The sequence below is a fragment of the Morone saxatilis genome, unplaced genomic scaffold, assembly GCF_004916995.1.
Source record: "Morone saxatilis isolate NCDOM2014 unplaced genomic scaffold, NCSU_SB_2.0 Contig7, whole genome shotgun sequence".
In the NCBI taxonomy this organism is placed as follows: domain Eukaryota; kingdom Metazoa; phylum Chordata; class Actinopteri; family Moronidae; genus Morone; species Morone saxatilis.
Genome location: NW_023340246.1, coordinates 8,905,797 through 8,926,587, shown reverse-complemented (window position 1 = coordinate 8,926,587; position 20,791 = coordinate 8,905,797). Strand labels below are relative to the sequence as shown.

The following is a 20,791-nucleotide window of genomic DNA, read 5'->3' as shown; positions in this document are numbered from 1 at the left end:
AAATCTAACAAATATCAGAGAGGAATGTAGAGTGACCATAAAAGTAGCATGGGAAGTTAGCAGGCAGTGACAAGCCAAAATAAACTTAAACTGTGTCCAGCTTACTGTGCCCAGTTCCACCCATAACTACAAACTACACTCTCATTTTAAGTGATTATCACTGTTTATTTTTACTCATCTTTGGAAAAAAGGTTTTATTAATAAATAAATGTACAAGACAAGTTTTTGACTCTCAGGCTGTTTGAATATGTCTGTATTTTTCCTGTGTGCATGCATCCATGTGTGACAAAAAGAAAGACAGTGAGAGAGCCCATTCACACCTTGTGTTAAAATAAGAGTGGCAGGGTGTAAACACACACAGACTCCATCTCACAGGTGTTAATGCACACAGTAAGTGTGGGGTCTAGATTATCACTGCAGGTAAAAACCTCATCACTTTGAGTGTAAAAATCCATCGCATCTCATCATTACAAGCAGCAACATCATCACAGCAGGTAGAGATATCACCACTATGTGCAGACTCGACATTTGTATCATTATCAAGGGTTAGAAACCTAGTTTATTAGTAGTTTATTATAAAGGACATTTAAACAGTGAAAGTATATGTATTTAATTGTATGATTATTAATTTAAATAAATTCAATGATTATTCAATTATTAATTTTCATCTTATCTTATTTTATCTTATACAAATGATCCATTCATTCATGATTTTATCAATAACAAACATTGTCATTGTAAATTCTGACATTTCAGATGATGTTTTTGTGAAATGATAGCCGACATCCAGCTTGTAAGTAAAGTTCAACCGAGCCACTGGACTGCATAATATTAGGAGTTGTTTCCCCAAAACATGAGGGGAGAAGAATATTAATAATATATTCATATAGTAATATTAATAATAATATCTATGTAAAGGTAGAATTTATAAGTGCTTGTATTGGATTGCATTAGATTTTATAGGTGTAGTGGCCACTGAGTGTATGTGAACTTTATTTTGGGATATTTTGTTTTTGTACAACTAACCAAATTCTTGTTGACAATGAAATAAAATCAACTGCCGTAACTGCACATGTACAACTCTACATGATCTTACACAATTTAATGCAACTTTAGTCATAGTGGTGCTACAGCAACATGATTAATTCAAATGTATGTAACTAAGTGGCGCCGAGTCTGACTCACTTGGCACAGTTCAAACGTCTATAAAGTCCTACTAATCTCAAGATTTAGGTATTCTTTAGGTATTCTAAGAAAATCTGTCTCATTCTTTCACTAAGTGCATTTTAATGCAGCTCATGAGCATATTGTTAAGATGCCTCTACCTTCTGTCCAAACCCTATCATCTAATTTCAGGTTTTTAATCCTCCACTTGGTTGGATGTCTGTGCCTGTGTATAGTAAGATTATGTAACAACATCTGGTAGCTACAGACACGCATAAATACACACACACTACCACACAGTAACACGGTATGCAGCATCAGCCTCATCAATATGTTGATCCTCAGTACATGACAAAGCCTGTGGAGCCAGACACAAACACACACACACACATACTGTGTTCTGTACTATACATCCACTGTCACTAAATAAATAACACACACTTTTCACTTTGCCATGTTACAGTAAAGCCTCATATTAAGTAACACACTGAGATCAGATCTCCATAGATGCAGACACACTCATTCACTAATGTAGATCAGTTTAGGGGTTTCTGTTCAAAAGCAGCGACACAAAAAGAGAAAAAGAAACACATACAAAGAACAAAAATCCACAGAGAGAGAAAGACCAACTCAGATGTTTGTCTCTGAAGGAATTATGAGACTCATCTCCATAAACCACTCAAAAGTCCATCACCAAATAACCTTCGATGTGTCCTCTCCGCCCCCTGCCTCTGATCTATTGGTCATAACTCTCTTGAGACTAATTACGTGTGTGCTTGTCCTCCCTTCCTCATCTCTTCTCTTTCCTTCCCTTTTCTTCTTCTCTCTGTGCTTTCTTTCTTATCTTTGGCTTTCTGTGCCAAATTCTAAACCTCTTCTCTTATTAATTCATCTTTTTTCATCCTCTCACTTTTACACACATCCAACAGTTGATTTGTTTCAGCCTTTGAACAGTAAATGTCAAATCATTGAGTGCTTGAAAATGTCACAAACGGCTGTGTAAGAAAATCAGGTCAGCAAACACCAATGACCTAACCTAAAAAAATCCTTTCTCCCCTCCTTTTGGCAGTAGACATGTTACCTTAAAACCTGTCCCTAGTATGTATGAAAAGCGTCAAGGCAACACTTCATCTATGTGTGTGTGCACAGTGTGTGTATGTAGGTTGGCCTGAATGCCTTGACATTTCATTGAATAGCAGCGGCTAGTTGCCATGACAACACTGACTGAAATGAACACAATGCACGTGTGTGAGCGCGCGCGTGTGTGTGTGTGTGGTGTGTGTGTGGTGTGTGTGTGTGTGTGTGTGTGTGTGTGTGTCAATGTTGTTGGGGTCTTAATTGACTGGACTGGAAACAGCGGCTTGCTCTATTCATCCTCCAGCCAAAATAAAAAAATTGAAATGTGTAATTGAATTTGGACATGGAAGGCAGAGCCAGACACACAACACAATCTCCTGCAGACAATACAAACACAGGTGTATGAATTAATACACACACACAAACATGCACTGAAAGAGTCACGCATGTTGTGCTGTAAAATGACAAATAATGTAGGACACTTTTTATAGCCACAACAGATCTACAAAAGTAAGTTCAGGGCATTTTGTTTAACAGCCAGCTGGCTCGCTTGGTATCAGTTTATGTTCTGCCACTGTTAACATTTACTGGATCACTGAAGCTTTAAAAACTCAGCCTGAACTGGAAATATTAGCTTTAACCAGATGACACACATATAGTGTGTTTATAATAAAGTGTAATCACTCATGTTTTCAGATTGCGATTGAGCATTTGTCCACTATCATACTTCTGTGCCTGAGCTGGAGATATTGTATGCACATCAAATAACCAGAATCCTTAAAGGAGTTCATGCACTCTGGAACGACACATATAAGCACTTAGTGATATGGAATTATTGACAAAATGAATCAAATTTAAAACTATTTTTCTAAATTTACACCGCAAGAGTTTTTGGTTCGGGTTTAGGCAACAAAATGAAAATAACTACATGGTTTCAGGTTAAGGGTGACCTTGTGGTCACGGTTTAAAAGCCTAGCCTGGCTCTTTTCCAAGGATGACAAAATTAACGTATAGCATCCCTAAAGTTCACTAATTAACATGTTATTTCTCGTTTGATAAATTTGTACAAAAACCAGAGTGTAAAAAAGAGATGTTGTGGTTTTACAGGGTATGGCCTTTTTTATAGTCTTTATGCTAAGCTAGGCTAACATTCTGCTAGCTGTAGCTTCATGTTTACCATACATGATAGTGATATAAATCTTCTCCTCTCACTCTCGGCAAGAAAGCAAATAAGATTCATGAAATGTCAAACTATTCCTTTAAAAGAAACCAACTGTTCCGAGGAGACCATGATGTGAATTCTGTTCCCTGGTGTCAAACTGAGACACTCTGTGACGGGTATAAACCACTCATACAAGATAATGAGCATTTTCTGATCTGCCACCTCTGATTCAGATTTGGTTCAATAGTTTAACATTTTGGTACATCCACTCATTTACTTTCTTGCTGAGAGTTAGATGAGAAGATCGATACCATTCTCATGAAGAGTGGCATCGATCTGCCGGAGCTAGAGCCAGGAGGTAATTACATTAACTTGTAAAGACTGGAAACTGAGGGAAACAGCAAGCCTGCCTCTGTCCAAAGTTAAACATTTGTTTTCTACCTGTTGATTGTCAAGGAATAGCTGGTGGAGAATATTTCCCCTGTTTCCAGCCTTAATGCTAAGCTAGCTCTAGCTCCATTCCTAAAATATAAGGTATTGATATTCTCACCTAACTCTTGAAAAGAAAAGCAAATATCCCAAAATGTTTAGTAATTCTAAACAACTAAAAGTATTTATGGTTTGAAAAGATTGTGGTTGTGATTACTATGGGAACAGCAGGAGACAAAAGGTATGGAAATAACTATTTCTGGGGTCATATTCATTTCACATATTCTCCTCCAAACAACAAGAACAACAACAGGTCCATATATCTAAAACGTATAATTAACAAACAGGGTGATTTTTACCTAAGTGAGGCTCAGATGTTAGAAAGTGTGTATTGTGTATTTCTACACCAGAGATTGTATATAAAGAGTCTATGTTCTCTACACCAGGAGCTCTACAGCAAGTTGGAGGATTCAATCTGACAACCCCCTTCTCTCTGGTCCACTAGTTTTAACTTTACATTAATCCTGTCTGACATTAAGTTGCAATAACCTTAGATTGTCCCTGAAATCTAATGAAGACCAAGTAAAAGTCTATTTTTGAGTGCCACATACACTGTTAGTCAGTGCAGTGTAAACTAATTAAAGAGCTGTCGGCTTATAATTAATTACACGCACTTTTTGTGAAGGAAACTAAAGCTCACCGCTCTGGTTGTGTTATGATCTTTGCCATAAGAGGATAGGAAAGCGCAAGGCTTTGGCACAGAGAACTAAAGTGAACATATGATTTAGCCCTCAGCGTGAGTGTGTGGGTGGCTGAGGTCACGTGTGTGTGTGTGCGAGGGTCTGTGTGTGTCTGCACGTGTATGTGATTGGTGGTATGTGATATTGGAGACACTGCATCAGTTTACGTCGTCATGTTGACATCTTGCCTCAGGATGTTTGTGAGTGTGTATGTCAGTGTGTGTGCTTCATGACTCCAAGTGCAAAGGAGAAACTACGGTGGCCACGAAATGCGCAAAAAACATCAGTGGCCCTATAGTGCCAGTGTATTGTTTTTTCCCTTCTGGGCTACTGTAGTAATGTGGTGGTTCAACATGGCAGACTCGTGACACAACAATTCCTATATTCAGGTGATAATATGCCAATAAAAACATACAACATACCTATGAATAATATATTCATTCTCAATAGAACCTCCTAAATGTTACACACTGGGCTTTTAATTGGTGCTATGCCGTTGTTGTTCCAATGGCTTATTATTCCGAAACCCCAATATCTTTGGCCATTGCTCTAAAGGCACATTGTTTGGACACATACACTCTCCCGGCAGTTGCACCGTCTCAGTGTCATGTTTTGCCTCAACCTAGACGTGAAAAGTACACAAGGCACCGCCATGTGTATTACACACTTTGCTGTGATTCCAGGTCAGTAGTTTTGGAGCAATGGGCCTTCGGAGCAGTGGGCTTTTTTTTCGGGATAACGAAATTCAGTTTCAAAATAATGGGCAGTCGGAACAATGGGCTAGTCCCCAGTTAATAATGGGTTATGTCAAAAGTCACAGATCAGGATCAGGTCAGGATCACGGACATGTAGAAAATGTTATTGGGTTCATTTTAGGGGTTGGGATTTGGGAAAAATAATTTAGAATAATAAGGTACCCTGGAAATCACCACCTACATTAAGTATCCTGATCAACACAAGCTGTTGCACTTATTGTGCACGGCTGAAAGGTTTACAAAGGGCTCCATACTGCACGACATGACTGTATTGTTGATTTAATTGCTGCTGCTGAAAGCTGTTACCAAGAGAAGCAGTCATGTCCAAACATTCCTGTGTGATACCAGGATGGTTCATTGTCTCTCATGACCAGTTCTGTAACATCTCTCCTACACTCCTGATGTTGACTTTGTAAATAAAGGCCAAAGAGCAGTTTTAATCCTAGATATAGACTGTTTTTCACCTGTGAGTGGCTTTTTCTGATAAACGAATACGAGTACCTGGTTGCAAATATCAGTGAGCTGGGATACAAGTGTAGATGAATGATACTGATATTTGGCAGCCTTGGGCACATTCATGAACTGAAGCTATGTGGAGCAGGGGGTCAGTTTTCTTTACACTTATAATCAGAATTTGATCCTTCTGGTCCAGTAAAATTTGAAAAGTAATTTAAGGTAATTTAGTAACTGATTACTTTGCAAATTATTTTAATTCCCTTTTCAATCAGTGAAAATAGTACCTTGCTTTCTCTTTTAATTTCTCCTTTTCTTTCCCTTCCCCCTGTTTTTTGTCTCTTTGTATGTCTTCTTCTTTTTCTCTTTTTTCTTTCTTTCTGTCTTTCACACTCTTACACTCCATCATTAACCTCCCACACTACCAGTGGGTGCTTTGTAAAGTTCTCTTTGTAATTATGGTCATTAGTCTGGGTAATATCTAGTCACACACACATGCGCACACATACAATCCCCCACATGCGACATACAGAGGATCCAAGAGCTTTTCACACATTGTTAGAGTAGATTTCTCAAACTGAGTAAACATAATAAACTTTTATTATTAGTAAGAATTGTTGAGCACATTTATTTGTCTATTTCTTTTTGTATCCAACTGCACACATTCATACACAGCATGTTATTTCCTTGATGGTTTGCTTTGTTCAGATCAATTAGAGGCAGTTTGAAAGGTGCTGAGGCCAGAAGCTGAAATAATAGACTTTCTTCACTACTTTGATATTGCCTGGGGTGTATAATTAGATTTTATTCAAATGATTTTGGATAATTCTCTTAACGTGCAACAGCTGAAATGTTTCAAATTATTTTGTTTCGTGAACTTCTGTTTAAAAATACACTGAAATACACAATGAGAGAGCACATACACCTGATGCCAATAACTGGAACAGTTCCAGCAGACCAGCTTTTCTCTGAAAAAACATCACAGATCAGACGCACATCCGGTGAGTTTCCCTGGTCAGTAAGCTGCTTATGGAGTGAATTGACATGTTGGTTGACTTATTAGTTTGACAGTAAATCAAAGGTGCTATAATCAATATTTTTATTACGATGGATCAACGGACGACATGCAATGTTAAAAAATAGTCACCTGTATTGACAAAACTGGTAACGTGGTAACAAACACATTGCCTATAACTTCTTCACAATAAAAGCATCCCACAAAGAGGCAACTGTTTGCTAACATGTTCAACCAAAAGGTGATACTATGTTAGGTGGTGCTGTTTACAGCTTCTTCCTACAGTTCAGTGAACACAACACACAGGACTGGGACCTAAAAAAATGAAAGTATCCAGACCGTATAAATCATGTTTCACGTGCCAAAGATGGAAGTGATGTGTAACCATTCAGCTACCAGCTTGCTGTCAATCGTGGTTCATGTCTGGAGGTGGGCAGCTCCATCAGTAGCCAGAGCATCTGCTGGTGGGTGTGGCCTCTGCGACCTGAACATTTCTCTGTCTGATCAGACCATATCGGCTTTGGGTGGAATCTCATTTTAGCCCACTGTTGCTCTTTCTTGTGAGATGCTTTGAAATGAGCATCAGCTAAAAGCTTGAAAGGAAAAGTAAATCTCTAATTCTCCTCTCCTCTTACATATGTAAACGTTGCCCTTTTTTTTCCGAGTTTGCTGCTATTCTGGGATTGTGAGTTTGACTTTTTGGAAACACGTTCCAGATAAGGCCAGTGTAGGCCATGTGAAAGTAAATATTATGGTGTACATTGAAATTTGTTAGAGATTATGGGACAAATTGTATCTGGGATGCCTCTGTTTCTGTTTACATAGAAAAGGTTCATTCAGAGCTCCCAGTTTTTAGTTTACCTGCTAACTTGTGGTTATAGAAAAGAGAGAAACTGTATATAGGGAAAACAGAGAAACAGACTGAAAGAGGAAAAAGCGATCAGAAACTAACTTCTATATGAGTCGACTTCGGCCTATCCCTGCTCCCGAGAAATGAGATGCAGCTGGCAGCGCGGCCGTTCTGGTTCCTCCCTCCCCCCACCTGCTTGGCTTGCTCTGTTATTTGAATTCCTCCAATGTGACAAGAAGTGGAGCTTGCAGAAAGAGAAGGGGCCAAGGCCATGATGCACTCAACGCCCACTAGGCATTTCAGTTCAGTATTTGCACAAAAAGCCAGCAGAGAGGAAGTCTAAACTGATTCTGCTGATTCTATGAATAATTAATAACTTTGTAGAAAATATTTCTCACTAAGAAAACATTTCTTATTCAGACAATTCTACAAAGAGATTTTATTCTCAATGAGACTTTGTGAATTAATACTAACAAAAAATATGCTATGATATTCTTATGTGTTATGAATTTGGGTGCATTTGATGAACATGATAAATGGGATGAAAATATTGAGATGAAGATAGTTATGTTAGTGAACATTTCTGTTCTGTTTGGCCAAAACTTTATATTTTAGGGGGTATTGTCTGTTTTTCTGCCATCATTGAAAGACTGGGCCCAGATGGCAATTTTTTCTTGTGAACTGCCTTAAGGGCATCCCTTCTCGGGATTTGATAACAGAGTTATTAAAAGAGCTGCATATGAAAGAATGTCACATAAGATGAGTGACAGGAAAGAATTGATTTCTGTGTGGGAATTATGCTTTTGTACTTCTCTCAGAATTGTATTGTTTCTTTTTTTCTTACGTCTCTATTAATAAGAATTGTGGTTGACGCCTCTTGTTTCTGTGTTTGGGGGAGGTGGAAAAGCGGAAGTTAATTAAGTTGACAATCCAAAAGCCAGCTGTCAAAAATCTTTTTTGGCTTAAAAAAAGGGAACTTAGTGGGAGGCTTCTGGCTGTAATGTTAACAGTGTATACAGTAGTTGTCCCATTCACAAAAATGAATGTGTGGATGTCAGGTAGGCTGAAACAAACACTGCTAGTGGTTTGTTAGTGAGTCAGTGTGAAATAATGCCAAAGAAGACACTGTAGGCTGGTACAATGATAGCTAAGAAGAAAATCTGAATATTGATAATATGAGGTAGACCCACGATACAGCGAATACAAATCACATTTTATATATATCCTATCCCTGACTAAATGTTGTCATGGAAACATCCTGTAAAGAAATAACCTGATTTGTCTGCACTGAGACACAGACACGCTTCTCTGTGTGACACAACACACACACAGTGCATTTACTGTACAATGAACGGGGCCTGGGAAGGTCCGGGTCTCCAGATAACAGGATAAGTAGCAATATTGGATTTCATTCAGGCAGGCAAGGATTGTCCACAGAGATAATTCTGTTTTCAGCTCTGTGGATGTGAGCATCGATATGTCTGTGTCTGTCTGTATTGTGAAGCATAAATCCACTGCTGCCATCGCCAGATACTCACCGGCGGTCGCTTAAATATTGACTCACTTACTGAGGGACGCTGAGTGGATGGTGTGAGATATCTCTGTGCCAATCTGTCTCACTGTGTGGAACCTGTTATTTTGTCCGTGGAGAGTTTTATTCTGTTCAGACATTCGTGGTCTCCAAAGCCGGCCGACTTTTCATTTTCGTTTTTGTTTTTTCCTGAAATATCTTGACAACTATTTAACGGATTGTTGGGAAATTTGGTACAGATATCCACGGTATCTCAGCGATAATCCATTACTTTGGTTTTAGGACCAATACCTGCAAAACGAATGACATTTCCGTCAGTTAGCAATTAGTAAATGCTAACATGCTAAACTAAGATGATGAACATGCTTAATGTAACCTGTTAAACATCAGCATGTTAACGTAGAGACTGACCATTATTCCAAAACCCCAATAGTGCAGAAAATGTCCCACTGGACCAAAAGTTAATTTGTTCCAATAGCCTGTTATATCGAAGAACCAGCTTTAGCATGCTAATATGCTCACAATTACTGTACGCTAACGGTGCCATACCATTGTTCATGATTCCAAATACCCCATTAGTCTGAAAAATGCCCCATTGGATAAAAGCCCATTTGTCCAACATCTGAAAACAAACGCCCATTGCTGGCATTAAAGGCCTGTTTTTCCAAAAATACACACTCTCCCTGGAAGTGGAGGAAAGGACCTTTATCGTCATGGTAACAATAATAAATAAGTCGTTAATGTTGTGAAATGGTTGCAGTTTAGTTTGGTTCAGGCCCCAAAACTACTTGGTTAGCATACAGTCATTATAAGAATATGGAAGCTGGTGTTAGCATTAAGCTCAAGGCGCCGCTGTGAATAACACTGGAATTTACTTGTGTCGTGTTTTCAGCAGAGGCAAGCACCTGTCCCTTCTGGTTTATTTAATTAAAAAGCCTGCTGTCTACATTAGAAATTAACCAGAAAACTCCTTTAAAGTCTGTGGGATAAACACATTGTGGAGCCAATCGCGCTGTTGTAACTGTGTAGTACCACGTCAGGGCCGAACCTTTTAATTTAACAGTGTACTTGTTTTTGTCCCACAGGTACCTTCATCTCAGCGTTCACGGTGCTGTGTGGAGCTCGCAGTGATCTGATCTCGGAGCGAGGCGTTTGTTGTGTGTTCTGGCTCAACATGGCAGCAGCCCTCATCCAGATACTGACAGCTGTTATCATGGTTGGATGGATCATGAGCATCTTCTGGGGAATGGACATGGTCATCCTGGCGAGTCAGTACTTGTCGAGCTGTGTTTGTCTTTCTGTCTGGCAGTTTTTGCTCTCTTGAGCTCTCATTTTTATTTCAGTCTTGTCTCCTTTTCTTCTGTTTGTCTGTCTCAACATGAAAATTAAATTACAATGCTACTGTTATCACAGCCTGTAGAGATGTAAGGAAAAAGGCCACTGAAAATGTCATAGTCCATGACCGATTTGTGCCTTTTCTCACACGATAGTTAAATATGTAGTTCACTATACAAGGATAAGTATGGCAATATTCTATATTTTTCTAGTTTCCAACAAATCCAATGACCCTGCTAACACGTTTTGCATGTGTAGAGCTCTATTATAGTCGCACATGGCCACTATAATTGATTTTGACTCAGTCCCTCGAGACCACCCTGCTGACACTCACTAGATTAAGCCGCAGCTAAAAATAGTCCCAAACAAATGCACTATCTACTCCTGTTTTACCAACATTTACTTTAATTTGTGACCCTTGTCTTAAGTAGGAACCAATGGACTTGCTGAGCGGTTGGGGAAGGTTACGGGTTGGATTTTGCTCGATCAGAACTAGTTCATAAGACATGTTGTCCAACCACATCGGAAAATAAAAGTGAATAGTTGTTCTGAACGGCATTCTCTCATAGAGAAAAGGAAACCGGATATCATTTGAATATGGGGATAATGACACACATTTTCAGGCGTCTCTCCTAGAAGACATTCATAGTGTTGCACTGAAAAGCGACAGAAATATAGGGTGTCAAGACTGAAAAAAGAGATCTAGACATCCGCACAGCTGGCCCAATCACAGTGTGAGAAGGGTGTGAATGTAGGATTGTCTGTTTTGGGAAGTCACATGAATGGTTGGACACAACACCCCTATAATCAGACATTGGAAAGGTGTGAGTGGAGGGGTTTTCTACAGCTATTCAACTCTCTGACAACATCTGTCTTTTCCTCAGATTTGTTCACAATAACAAAAATACTGAATAGAATAACATCAGCCTTACCCAGCAGCTCTGCACAGCACTTTTTACAAAAACATCAGATATAAGAAAGAAAGAAAAAAGAAAGAAAGAAAGAAAGAAAGAAAGCAGAGGTAGATGCAGAGAACAGAGATGGAGAGGTTGGTAATTTTACCGCCCTTTCTGTCAGAAAGTAGTGTCTTCCCTCCAGGCACTGATGCAGGAACAAGTGTACACACACACACACACACACACACACACACAGTCGCAGTCACTATTCTCTCTTTGCACTAAGGCAGCCTTTGAATTACCACAGCCCTGTCTCCTTTGTGTGTGTATGAGTGTGCCTATGTGAGGTAATTGCTGCCTGCATGTGCAACCAAATGCGTGTTAGTTCACACACGCCTGCAGGGATCTGTGTGTGTGTGTGAGGTACAGTAATTGTGTGTGTGGGAGTGAGCAGCCCCCCCCTCCCGTGTGTTTTTGTTCACTGTGCTCCCCACTGTTTTTCGGGCCTCTGGGCGCACACGTCTTATTCAACTGTTGCTGCTCAAATCCATACTCCTGTTAGCTCTCACAGCTAGCAGCTTATTGAATATTTATATTGAATATGAGAACCATTTTCCTGTTAGCACCGAAGGCCAGATTCTTAGGGTGAAATCATGCATGCTGTTAGCTTCTAAGATCAATTATTATTCAACTATTCATCACCACAGTACATGTCTTTGTAGCTTTGGGAGTTATGCTCTTATGCAGCCGTTCCCTCTTTCTTCCTCCATGCAATGAATCATTCTGATAATATGGCATTTTTATCATTATTCTCCTTCCCTCTCTAATGAGCCTGTGTTGCATATATGATCAATGTCTTCTTTATTTCCATACCTGCATTTCTACAAACACCCCTCCATCTCTTCGTTCTTCCATCCCGCTCCTTCTCTTCTCCCTTTCCATCTATCAAATGATCATGATATTATCTTCCTCCCACTGATGGCCTCCCTTCTGCTTCTGTCTCTATCTAATGATTGTTCCTATTTGATCTTACCATATCCTTGCTCCCTCTCTTTCTCTCTCTCACTTTATTCCTCCCACTCTCTGCCAGCCCCCCAGTCTCCCTCTCCGCCTCACTTTCTTCTTCAGCTTTCAGTTTTTTACTCGTCATGTCTCCCCCTGTTCCTGTCTCCATATTTCTGCTCATCGACCCAGCGAACTAGGGTTATGTTACTGTATTTGTGTTCATTTGATCATGTAACGTATATGAATTAGAGTGAGGACAGCTCAGGTTGAAAGGAGGCTTTTGTTTTCCCTTGAAAGTTACAAGGAGTCTCTGTGAAAATGTATCTCACTGTCCATAAAGCCTGTTTTGTGTTACTGTTACGGTCAACTTCTGTGTGATACGTGAAAATTATTAAACAGTGAATCTCATGTTTTCCATCACTAACTTCCTCTCTTGTCTCTTCTCTCCTCCCCCTGTTCACCTCCCTCTGTTCTGAACCAAAGTTTCTGACGGTAGGTGCTTCTGTTTTACTCACTAACAATCCCACAGCCAGTTGATAAATTGTGTGTGAGTGATGTAGGAGCACGTCACAGAAATAGTGAATAGTCAGGTTTTACTAAATTTAACTATATCAAGGAAGCCAAACAAATAACCACCATTTCCCATGCTTAGCAATCCTTAGGAAAACATTTATTTAGAACTTTCTCATGATCTTTCATCTGGGCCGTACAGGAGCCACATATTACAGTATGTTTGCTCAAGCATTAAAATCCATTCTTGGCCTTGTCCACTTACTAGCTGACAAGCTTTCAACTCGATCACATGGTCTTCATCAGTGGATGGAGTACGCTGAAATGTTACAGAGATGGATCTGGTTGACACATTAGCACCACCAGGACTTAAAGGTTATGTAGGTCATGAGGTCTTAAAAACACTTTAAAGGTCCAGTGTGTAACATTTGGGAGGATTTACTGGCACACATGGAAAATAATATCCATAACTAAAATAATGTTTTCATTAGTGTATAATCACTTCAATATAAAAATCATGGTTTCATTACCTCAGAATGAGCTGATGCCATGGAGTCCGCCATGTTTAACTGCCACGTTTCTACAGTAACCCAGAAGGAAACATTGCTCCATAGTGCTGCTAGTCACAAACTCCACAGCATAATTATAATTATAATTATAAAAAACAGGAGGTAAGGATTAATAGGAGGGATTCCTCTTGATGTTGCCGCTACAGGAAGACTTCTCCATCATCTACTTGAAATGACACCCGCCCTAGCCAAATGCCTGTTGATCCTCACCATACCACAACGAGTAAAGCAAAGTGTTTTGTTCTGTCTTTATGAATGTTCAGTTTCTTATTCGTCACTGATGTTTCCAATCTATTTTGAAACCCTAATAAAAGTCAGATTAGTGTTCTTTGTTGAGTGCTTGGGTAATGGCTAAACCTCGCCAGCCAATATTTGATAAAGCATTAGCTCCTGATGCTGCAGTCAAGCTCCTTTTTGGTTGTTGCCAGCCTCTTGGCTTTCATTTTGCTCAATTAAATGAAACGGAGGAAGGCAATTATTGTCAGGAGTTCAAAATAAATGGTTAGCAATTTCATGTTGCTCTTCACTTGTGGCCAAAAAAGCCAGATAACAGATTATAATTGTTATTTCTACAAGCATGTAAAAGTCTGTCTCTCTCTTTTCTTCATCTCCACATTTCTGTCTGCCCTCCCACGCTTGCACACGTCCTCAGGCTACAGAGACCAGGGTCTTCCTCAGGACGTCTGAGAGAGGTCGCTCGCCCGTTTGCTGATTGATCACATGGACAGTTTGACCTCTTTAACCTGATGATGACCTGTAGCTGTCTGTCTTTCAAACACCAGACAACATAAGCAGAGACATAAAATATATTAGCCACTTGGAGAAAGAAAGAACAAGGGCATCAGCTGACTGCTCTGTCAGTAAAAAGTCTGATTGAAGCTGCTGCTGTTGATACAAGACGGCGAATAGACAATAAAACTGTACAGTCACAAGAAATAGAGTGGAAGAAAAACAATGTGTTTATATGTTGTTGGGTAATTATAATGGTGATTTCTGAATTCTGTCTTTTGATATTTTTTATTTGAGCTTTTAAAAACTTGTTGACAAGACAACATGTTTCTTACACGGCAGGATAAAAAAGTAGTGCAGTGTAATGTGCATAAAAAGGTTGCTGTTAGAGGTGTATTCACCTCAATGATCCATTACACCCCATTGGGCTTATAACAGTGTTTCGAGAACCAGTGTAACCAGAGTTTCCACTGCCCCAGAACTGGCTGCCTGGTGCAGCTGCCACAGTTTATATCTGCATTAGATGTCATTGGATTTATCTGAGATTTTTATTGTTAGATGGTCTGTTTCAGAGAACTAGCGTGCTTTAGTGGTGTTTCCATCGTCATAGTGAGGTACAATATGGTTCAACTTTCAAATTTCACTAAAAAACATGAAAAGAAAAAATTAAAAAATATCATAACGGCCAGTAAATATGATAATCACTGAGCACAGAATCAAACAGGTTTTCCACTGGAGCACGTAATCAAACTATAAATGGCTCTGGTACTTGATGCTCAGTGTAGTGAGTTTGAATCATAACTAAATTATGATGGAGGAATAATTTTACAACCAATCAATTAACCTTCAGTCACTGTAGGTACAGCATTTTATTTTGTCAAGCCATGTTTTACTGTAATAGAATAACACATAACACATCTTTAACAGGCTCAATCTCCCTGCTAATCACAAGATGTGTGTCATCCTAAAATTACGGGGCTGTGTTGAAAATGACTCATGCCTCCTGATAATTATTTGATTTTAATTTTCACACCTCTTAAATGTGTAAATCAGTGTCAAAGGGATATTACACATCATTTGAACATTGTATAACAGATTCCCACTCTGGAGAACCATGGTCACCCCCCTGTCTGTCAGATTATGAAAAAGATACAGACAGTAATGTCATTTAAATTTGTGACTAAGGTCCTTCGCTTGAACGACTGTTTTTGACTTGTTCGATAAGGCTCATACATCCATGAGCAGTCCTAAACACCAGTAGAGATTAATATTAAAATAAGAAAATGATTAGGTTGTTGAGTGTGTGATTGATAGTGTGCAATAATAGAGAATATATGGTATGGCCTCAGTGTAACTATATGGGAGGTTCTGTACTGTAGGTCATGAGAAAAAATGGACAATTCTATCATGCACAAGATTCAAAACACTGTAACATTTAACACAACTGCCTTGGAACTGCTCAGCCAAACAAAGCCTTTCCCATGATACCACATGCTCTTCCTCCCGCACTGTACCATTGGCTTACTTCCCTGAAAAATATCCAAGAGTATCAAAAACTCAAAGAGCCTTAAACTAAAAGAATTAAACCATCTAGCCTTAGCCGTAACACTAAAGGAAAGCGGGGCACTAAATCGAAATCATTGCCAGCGCGTTTGCAGGAAATGATTGCTCTGCCCAGTTACTGTTCAACAAGCTGAAAGGCCTCCAACTGGACCATTTGACAAAATGTTACTTAAAGTAGCAGTAAAAACCAGAAGTGCAGATTATTACCTCTCTTGTAATATGGGACAGATTCAGTAATTGTCACGCAGCATTTTCTGGAGAAACTGGGGATGCATTTAATTTATGGTGAAGTCCCATTATTGGTTGTGCCTCTACAGAAATTAATGTGCATAATTCAAGATGTGATTTTTCTCCTTTTTTTTCCACTATCCCTCTAGGGTTTTAATTATTTACATTATCTTAGCCAAATGCCTTTTTACTGTTTTACTGTATTTTGGGTGCACCAACATCAATGTTTTTATGTTCTGAGTGTGTATATGTTGTACAGTGTTTGTGTATGAGACAGATGATGATGATGATGATGATGACCGTAACAATGATGATATTTTATGCCTTACAACTGACCAATGTTCTGCAATAAGTGTTTTTGTAGCAGTGATGCTGAGGTTTCTTTGCTTTCTTTGGGTTTGGGTGCAATTTATAGATCTTAAACAACTGTTATTTGGACACTTTATCATAATTAACTTAAACACTGAATCCACTTTGTGTCTGGAGAATATCCACTAATTATAATATTGTTTTTTTTTTAATGATGGTGGTGTTGTGCTAGCTTTTTGACTGTAGAATGAACATACTGCCATGTACAGTTCCCTGCATGCATAGCTTTGGTGTGAATTCACTGTATAGAATAACACACACACAGACTAACTTAACTATTTTAAGATTGTAGCTTAGTTCTGTGACTTTGCAACATTGGTTTTATTTTAAGCCGTTTGAGGTGACTGATAAAATATCTTAATAAATAATAAAAAAGTTTTGGTTCAAATTACTGAATACTCGTGATTGAATTGTGCATGTTTTTGATTTTATGTAAACCATGATCAGTTTTGAGGGGTTCATCCTCTGAGCCAGACAGACATGAGCAGATCGTTTACCCCTGCGAAACTGAAGATATCTCCAGTCACTGTTTTTATTAATAGTATCGCTTATTCACGTAGAATTCAATATGTGCACAATTTTTAGGCAAATAAATTATGTTTAAATTCCCATCTGACTCATGAATGAACCTTTCTGAATAGGGCTCTTGAGCTTGATACAGACCACGGCATGAAAACTGTCAACACGGTGGTAGCTGTGGTATCTTTGACATTTAGATACCACAGCATGTTTCTTTGAGCTACAAAGTTTGCCCTAAATTCACTTTGTGGTTGTTTGTTTCTCAGACTGTTTCCTCTTTCAATGAGCATGGAATTGGTTCTCACGCACTGTTTATGCATTCATGCGTTTAAACTCCATTTTTAGCCACGTTAGTGGTGAGGCTGCAGAAGTGGTCTGTCAGTCAGTCCCCGATTTGGTCAAGAGTGAATATCTCAAAAACTACTGGTTGGACTGCTGTGGTCCCCAGAGGGGAATCCTAAAGGTTTCGGTGAATCTCTGAGTTTATCTAGCGTCACCATATGGTTAAAATATGTGATATTGAGTGAAATGTCTCATAGACATTTGGGACCTTCATGCAACAATCTCTTTGGTGGACTCTTAGTTTACCTCTAGCGCCATCATCAGGTCAAAATTTCAGTTTATCCAACACTTTAGTTTATGACATAGGCTACCTGCAAAATTAATTACATTCCAATTAGCATCAGTGGTACTTGTGTGGTTAGTGCTGGTTAGAAAATGCTTGCATCCCAACATGCTAAACTAAGGTGGTAAATATAAGATACTAAACAGCATGTTAGCTTTGTCAGTGTGAGCCTGTTAGCATGTCTATGTTAGCATGTAGCTCAAAGCATAAGATATATACAAAATAAGCCCATATGGTTTCTCTGGGGCTATGTTTTTGCTCTCAGTCTCTGTGTTTGATTGACAGCTGGTCATACCTAAAATGGGATGTACTTCTATAAGAATTTGTAAAAAATGGCTAGTCCCGAGTAAAGGAAAAATGTGTTTCATAAAATTGGTAAAATTGGCTTCATACTAAAATACATCCTTCCATCAAACTTGACAATCAGCAGAAATCCCCAATCAAACACCATCAGACACCGCAGAGATCATTCCCACGTTAGACATTAATTGCCAGGTTTATTTCCCCAAAATCCAGCACATTGGTAGAGGGGATCCTTAATGACTAACATTCCTGGTACAATCAGGAGAATGTGTGGATCTCTAGTTAGTCATGAGCATTGAAAAAATAGCACAATCTCTCAAGTAAAACTGGCATATTTTGACAATCCCACAGCTCAGCTGATAGCCACCTTGTTCAGGTTTCTTACAGTCAAGAAGTTAGTTTATCCGATTTAGCTTAAAGGCTCAGAATTGCACTCCACACTATAAAATCAGTTTCCATGGTAATAATAAAAAATAGTCTTATTAGCCATCTGCATGGGGATGCTGGTGATGAGGATAAAAAATCACACTGAAGGAAACTGGTAAAAGTTAGTGTTAGGCTTTCAGGATGGTGCCCAGACTTGCTGACTGTCCTCTCTCACCAAATAAGGATTTCTCACTGCCTGCTCTTTCTGACCAGACAACTAGGTCCACAACATCCCCCCCACCCACCTCCCCAACACTCCCACCATCCTCTCCGTAGTGTAAACAGAACCAGAGCTGAGTTGTTTCCATCTCAGCTCAGCAAGTTGCAACGTCAAAACACATTCAGATCATCGAGATATAACACAGCGACAACGCTGGTTGGCGAACCAGTTTCCACCCAGGAACCAAACTGGATTAAATGCAGTCAAAGACTTTTAAATTATCCCGGATCCTGACCTCTTGTTGAGATATTCTGAGGCCGGTGTGTTTCTCCAAGAATTGTGGTTCCTAAAACAGTTTTAGAAAATGCATTAAGGGAAAACAGTAGATGGTATTTCATTGGAATGGATGAAATTGCCTGAATCTTATGCTTCCATAAGAATATTAAATCCTTGTAGTACAAAATATACCTAAAGAAGATTATTAGGTTGGCAGTCACAAAATGAGGGCATTTGTTTGATTAGCTTATTCAGCCTCTAATATACATATTTAATTTGAAATGTTTCAGGTATGTGAGTATACATGTGAAGGCTCTGGTGGCTTACACGCATATTACCTTACAGTACCAAAAATATCAATATCAACATGCTCCTTAATGACATATGTTGCTTTGTGTATTCATTTCTCAATCTAATTCCTCCCACCTCTGCTTGCAGAATATTGTCTAATAAAGCAGAAATTACATATTAAACCTCTTTCAGCCGTCTGAGAGTCACATAATTATCCGACTGGCTTCAGGCTGGTTATGTTTTGTTCTTTTATTGGGGTGATGTCAGTATTTGAGGAACTGCTGGAGCTTTATTCTACAGGACTGCTAGGAAATACAACAGCGCCATGTGCTGGACACTGAGTCGAATTACAACAAGCCAGGAGTTTAACACTTTAACACAACAGTTTGGAATAATTTGGAGAAAAGTGTGATTACAGGATTTTCCAAGCACAGACAAAAAGTGTCATAGTCAGGCTGACTCAGAGAGGAGAAGGGGGGAGGAACGTGTGTGTCTACGTGTCTACATGCACTCATGCTAAACCACTTGCTTTCCTGTGCGTGAGCACTGTCATGATTCATTTGTCTGGAAATTTAAGTGCACATGTATATTTTGTGAATATTTGTTTGTGTGCTCTTATTTCTCAGGCTCTCTGCCAGTTCCTCCATCGCTGGCCAAGACATTGCTAAATAAGGAAGACAACCTCTCTCCCTCTGCCTCTCCCTACTGTATTTCCATTTTTTCCCCTCTTCTAAACAAACATTACAACCGCTTAACCTACAGGCCATGATACAGGCACAAGATCTGGGCTATACATACATTGAGATCTGTTTTTCCAAAAGCACTGACACACTATCTGATGTTTCTCTGAAGAGCTAGTCATTTAAAATGGATTGAAAATATACCACACACAAACTCACACAGAGCCACATGACAAGTATAGATCAAACATTTACTCTTTTCATACAATATCTTTATCACAAGTTTTAGTAAATAACGCATTTCGATTAGAAAATTTAAACCATCTTTCCACTGAGTCTTGATATGAAATACAAAGTCAGGATTTCTAGCTAAAAACCTTCCAAAGGAAACTACAGGCACCTTGTTTTTTTTTCCAGCTTCACTCCAGAGACCATTATAACCGCATTCACACAGCAGAGTAGAGAACTTTCACAGCCGCTCACGAGCCAGGTGACAGAGGATTTCACACCCGAGAAGACGTGGAGAGATTATAGACTTGTGGGAAGCAAGGTGAGCCCACGAGCTGGAGCTTGTGCGATATCAGGATGAGCTTCTTCCATCTCAGTAGTTCATTAACATTCATGCTTAAGCCCGGGCCCGGTAAAGATGCAAGTCTTTCTGTCAGCCCTCATCTTCTTACAGTCAGCCACATGGATCCATATGGTTTCATTTCTATATGTTCGTACAATCTCCTACTAACAGCTGAATAGAGCAAAAAAAATCATGCTTTGGTACTAAAAGAAAGAAATGGTGAAGCCACAATGCTAACATTATTGTAAGTAATTAACTGGAATTCAGCTAAATCTGACCCATGTGGACACCATTTGGAGACAAATCATCAGATAACAGATAAAATGTACAGCAGAAGCTCTATAGATACAAAGTGAGTAAAATAATGCTTTAGCACCCAGGTTCATTACCACATATAGATTCTGAATGTCATGTTAATGGTCACTTGAGACAGACATTCTGCCCCACAGAAAGATAAAAGTTATAAACAGCACTATATCTGGATGGTTACACTGTTACAGAAAATACACTAAACATACACAAGTTAAAAGTCAGACCTTTTTCTGTGTAAATGCAGACAA

At 39.1% G+C, this 20,791-nt stretch overlaps 1 protein-coding gene across 1 annotated transcript in view; it reads left to right on the top strand.

Moving 5' to 3' along the window:
- Positions 1-16,762, top strand: part of stum (stum, mechanosensory transduction mediator homolog) — a 17,971-nt gene extending 1,209 nt beyond the window's left edge. The window contains exons 2-4 of the mRNA XM_035678168.1: positions 10,262-10,444; positions 12,896-12,904; positions 14,144-16,762. Coding sequence (XP_035534061.1) covers positions 10,262-10,444; positions 12,896-12,904; positions 14,144-14,178 — 227 coding nt within the window. The 3' untranslated portion in view covers positions 14,179-16,762. The remainder of the gene's footprint in view (positions 1-10,261; positions 10,445-12,895; positions 12,905-14,143) is intronic.
- Positions 16,763-20,791: the final 4,029 nt, after the last annotated feature.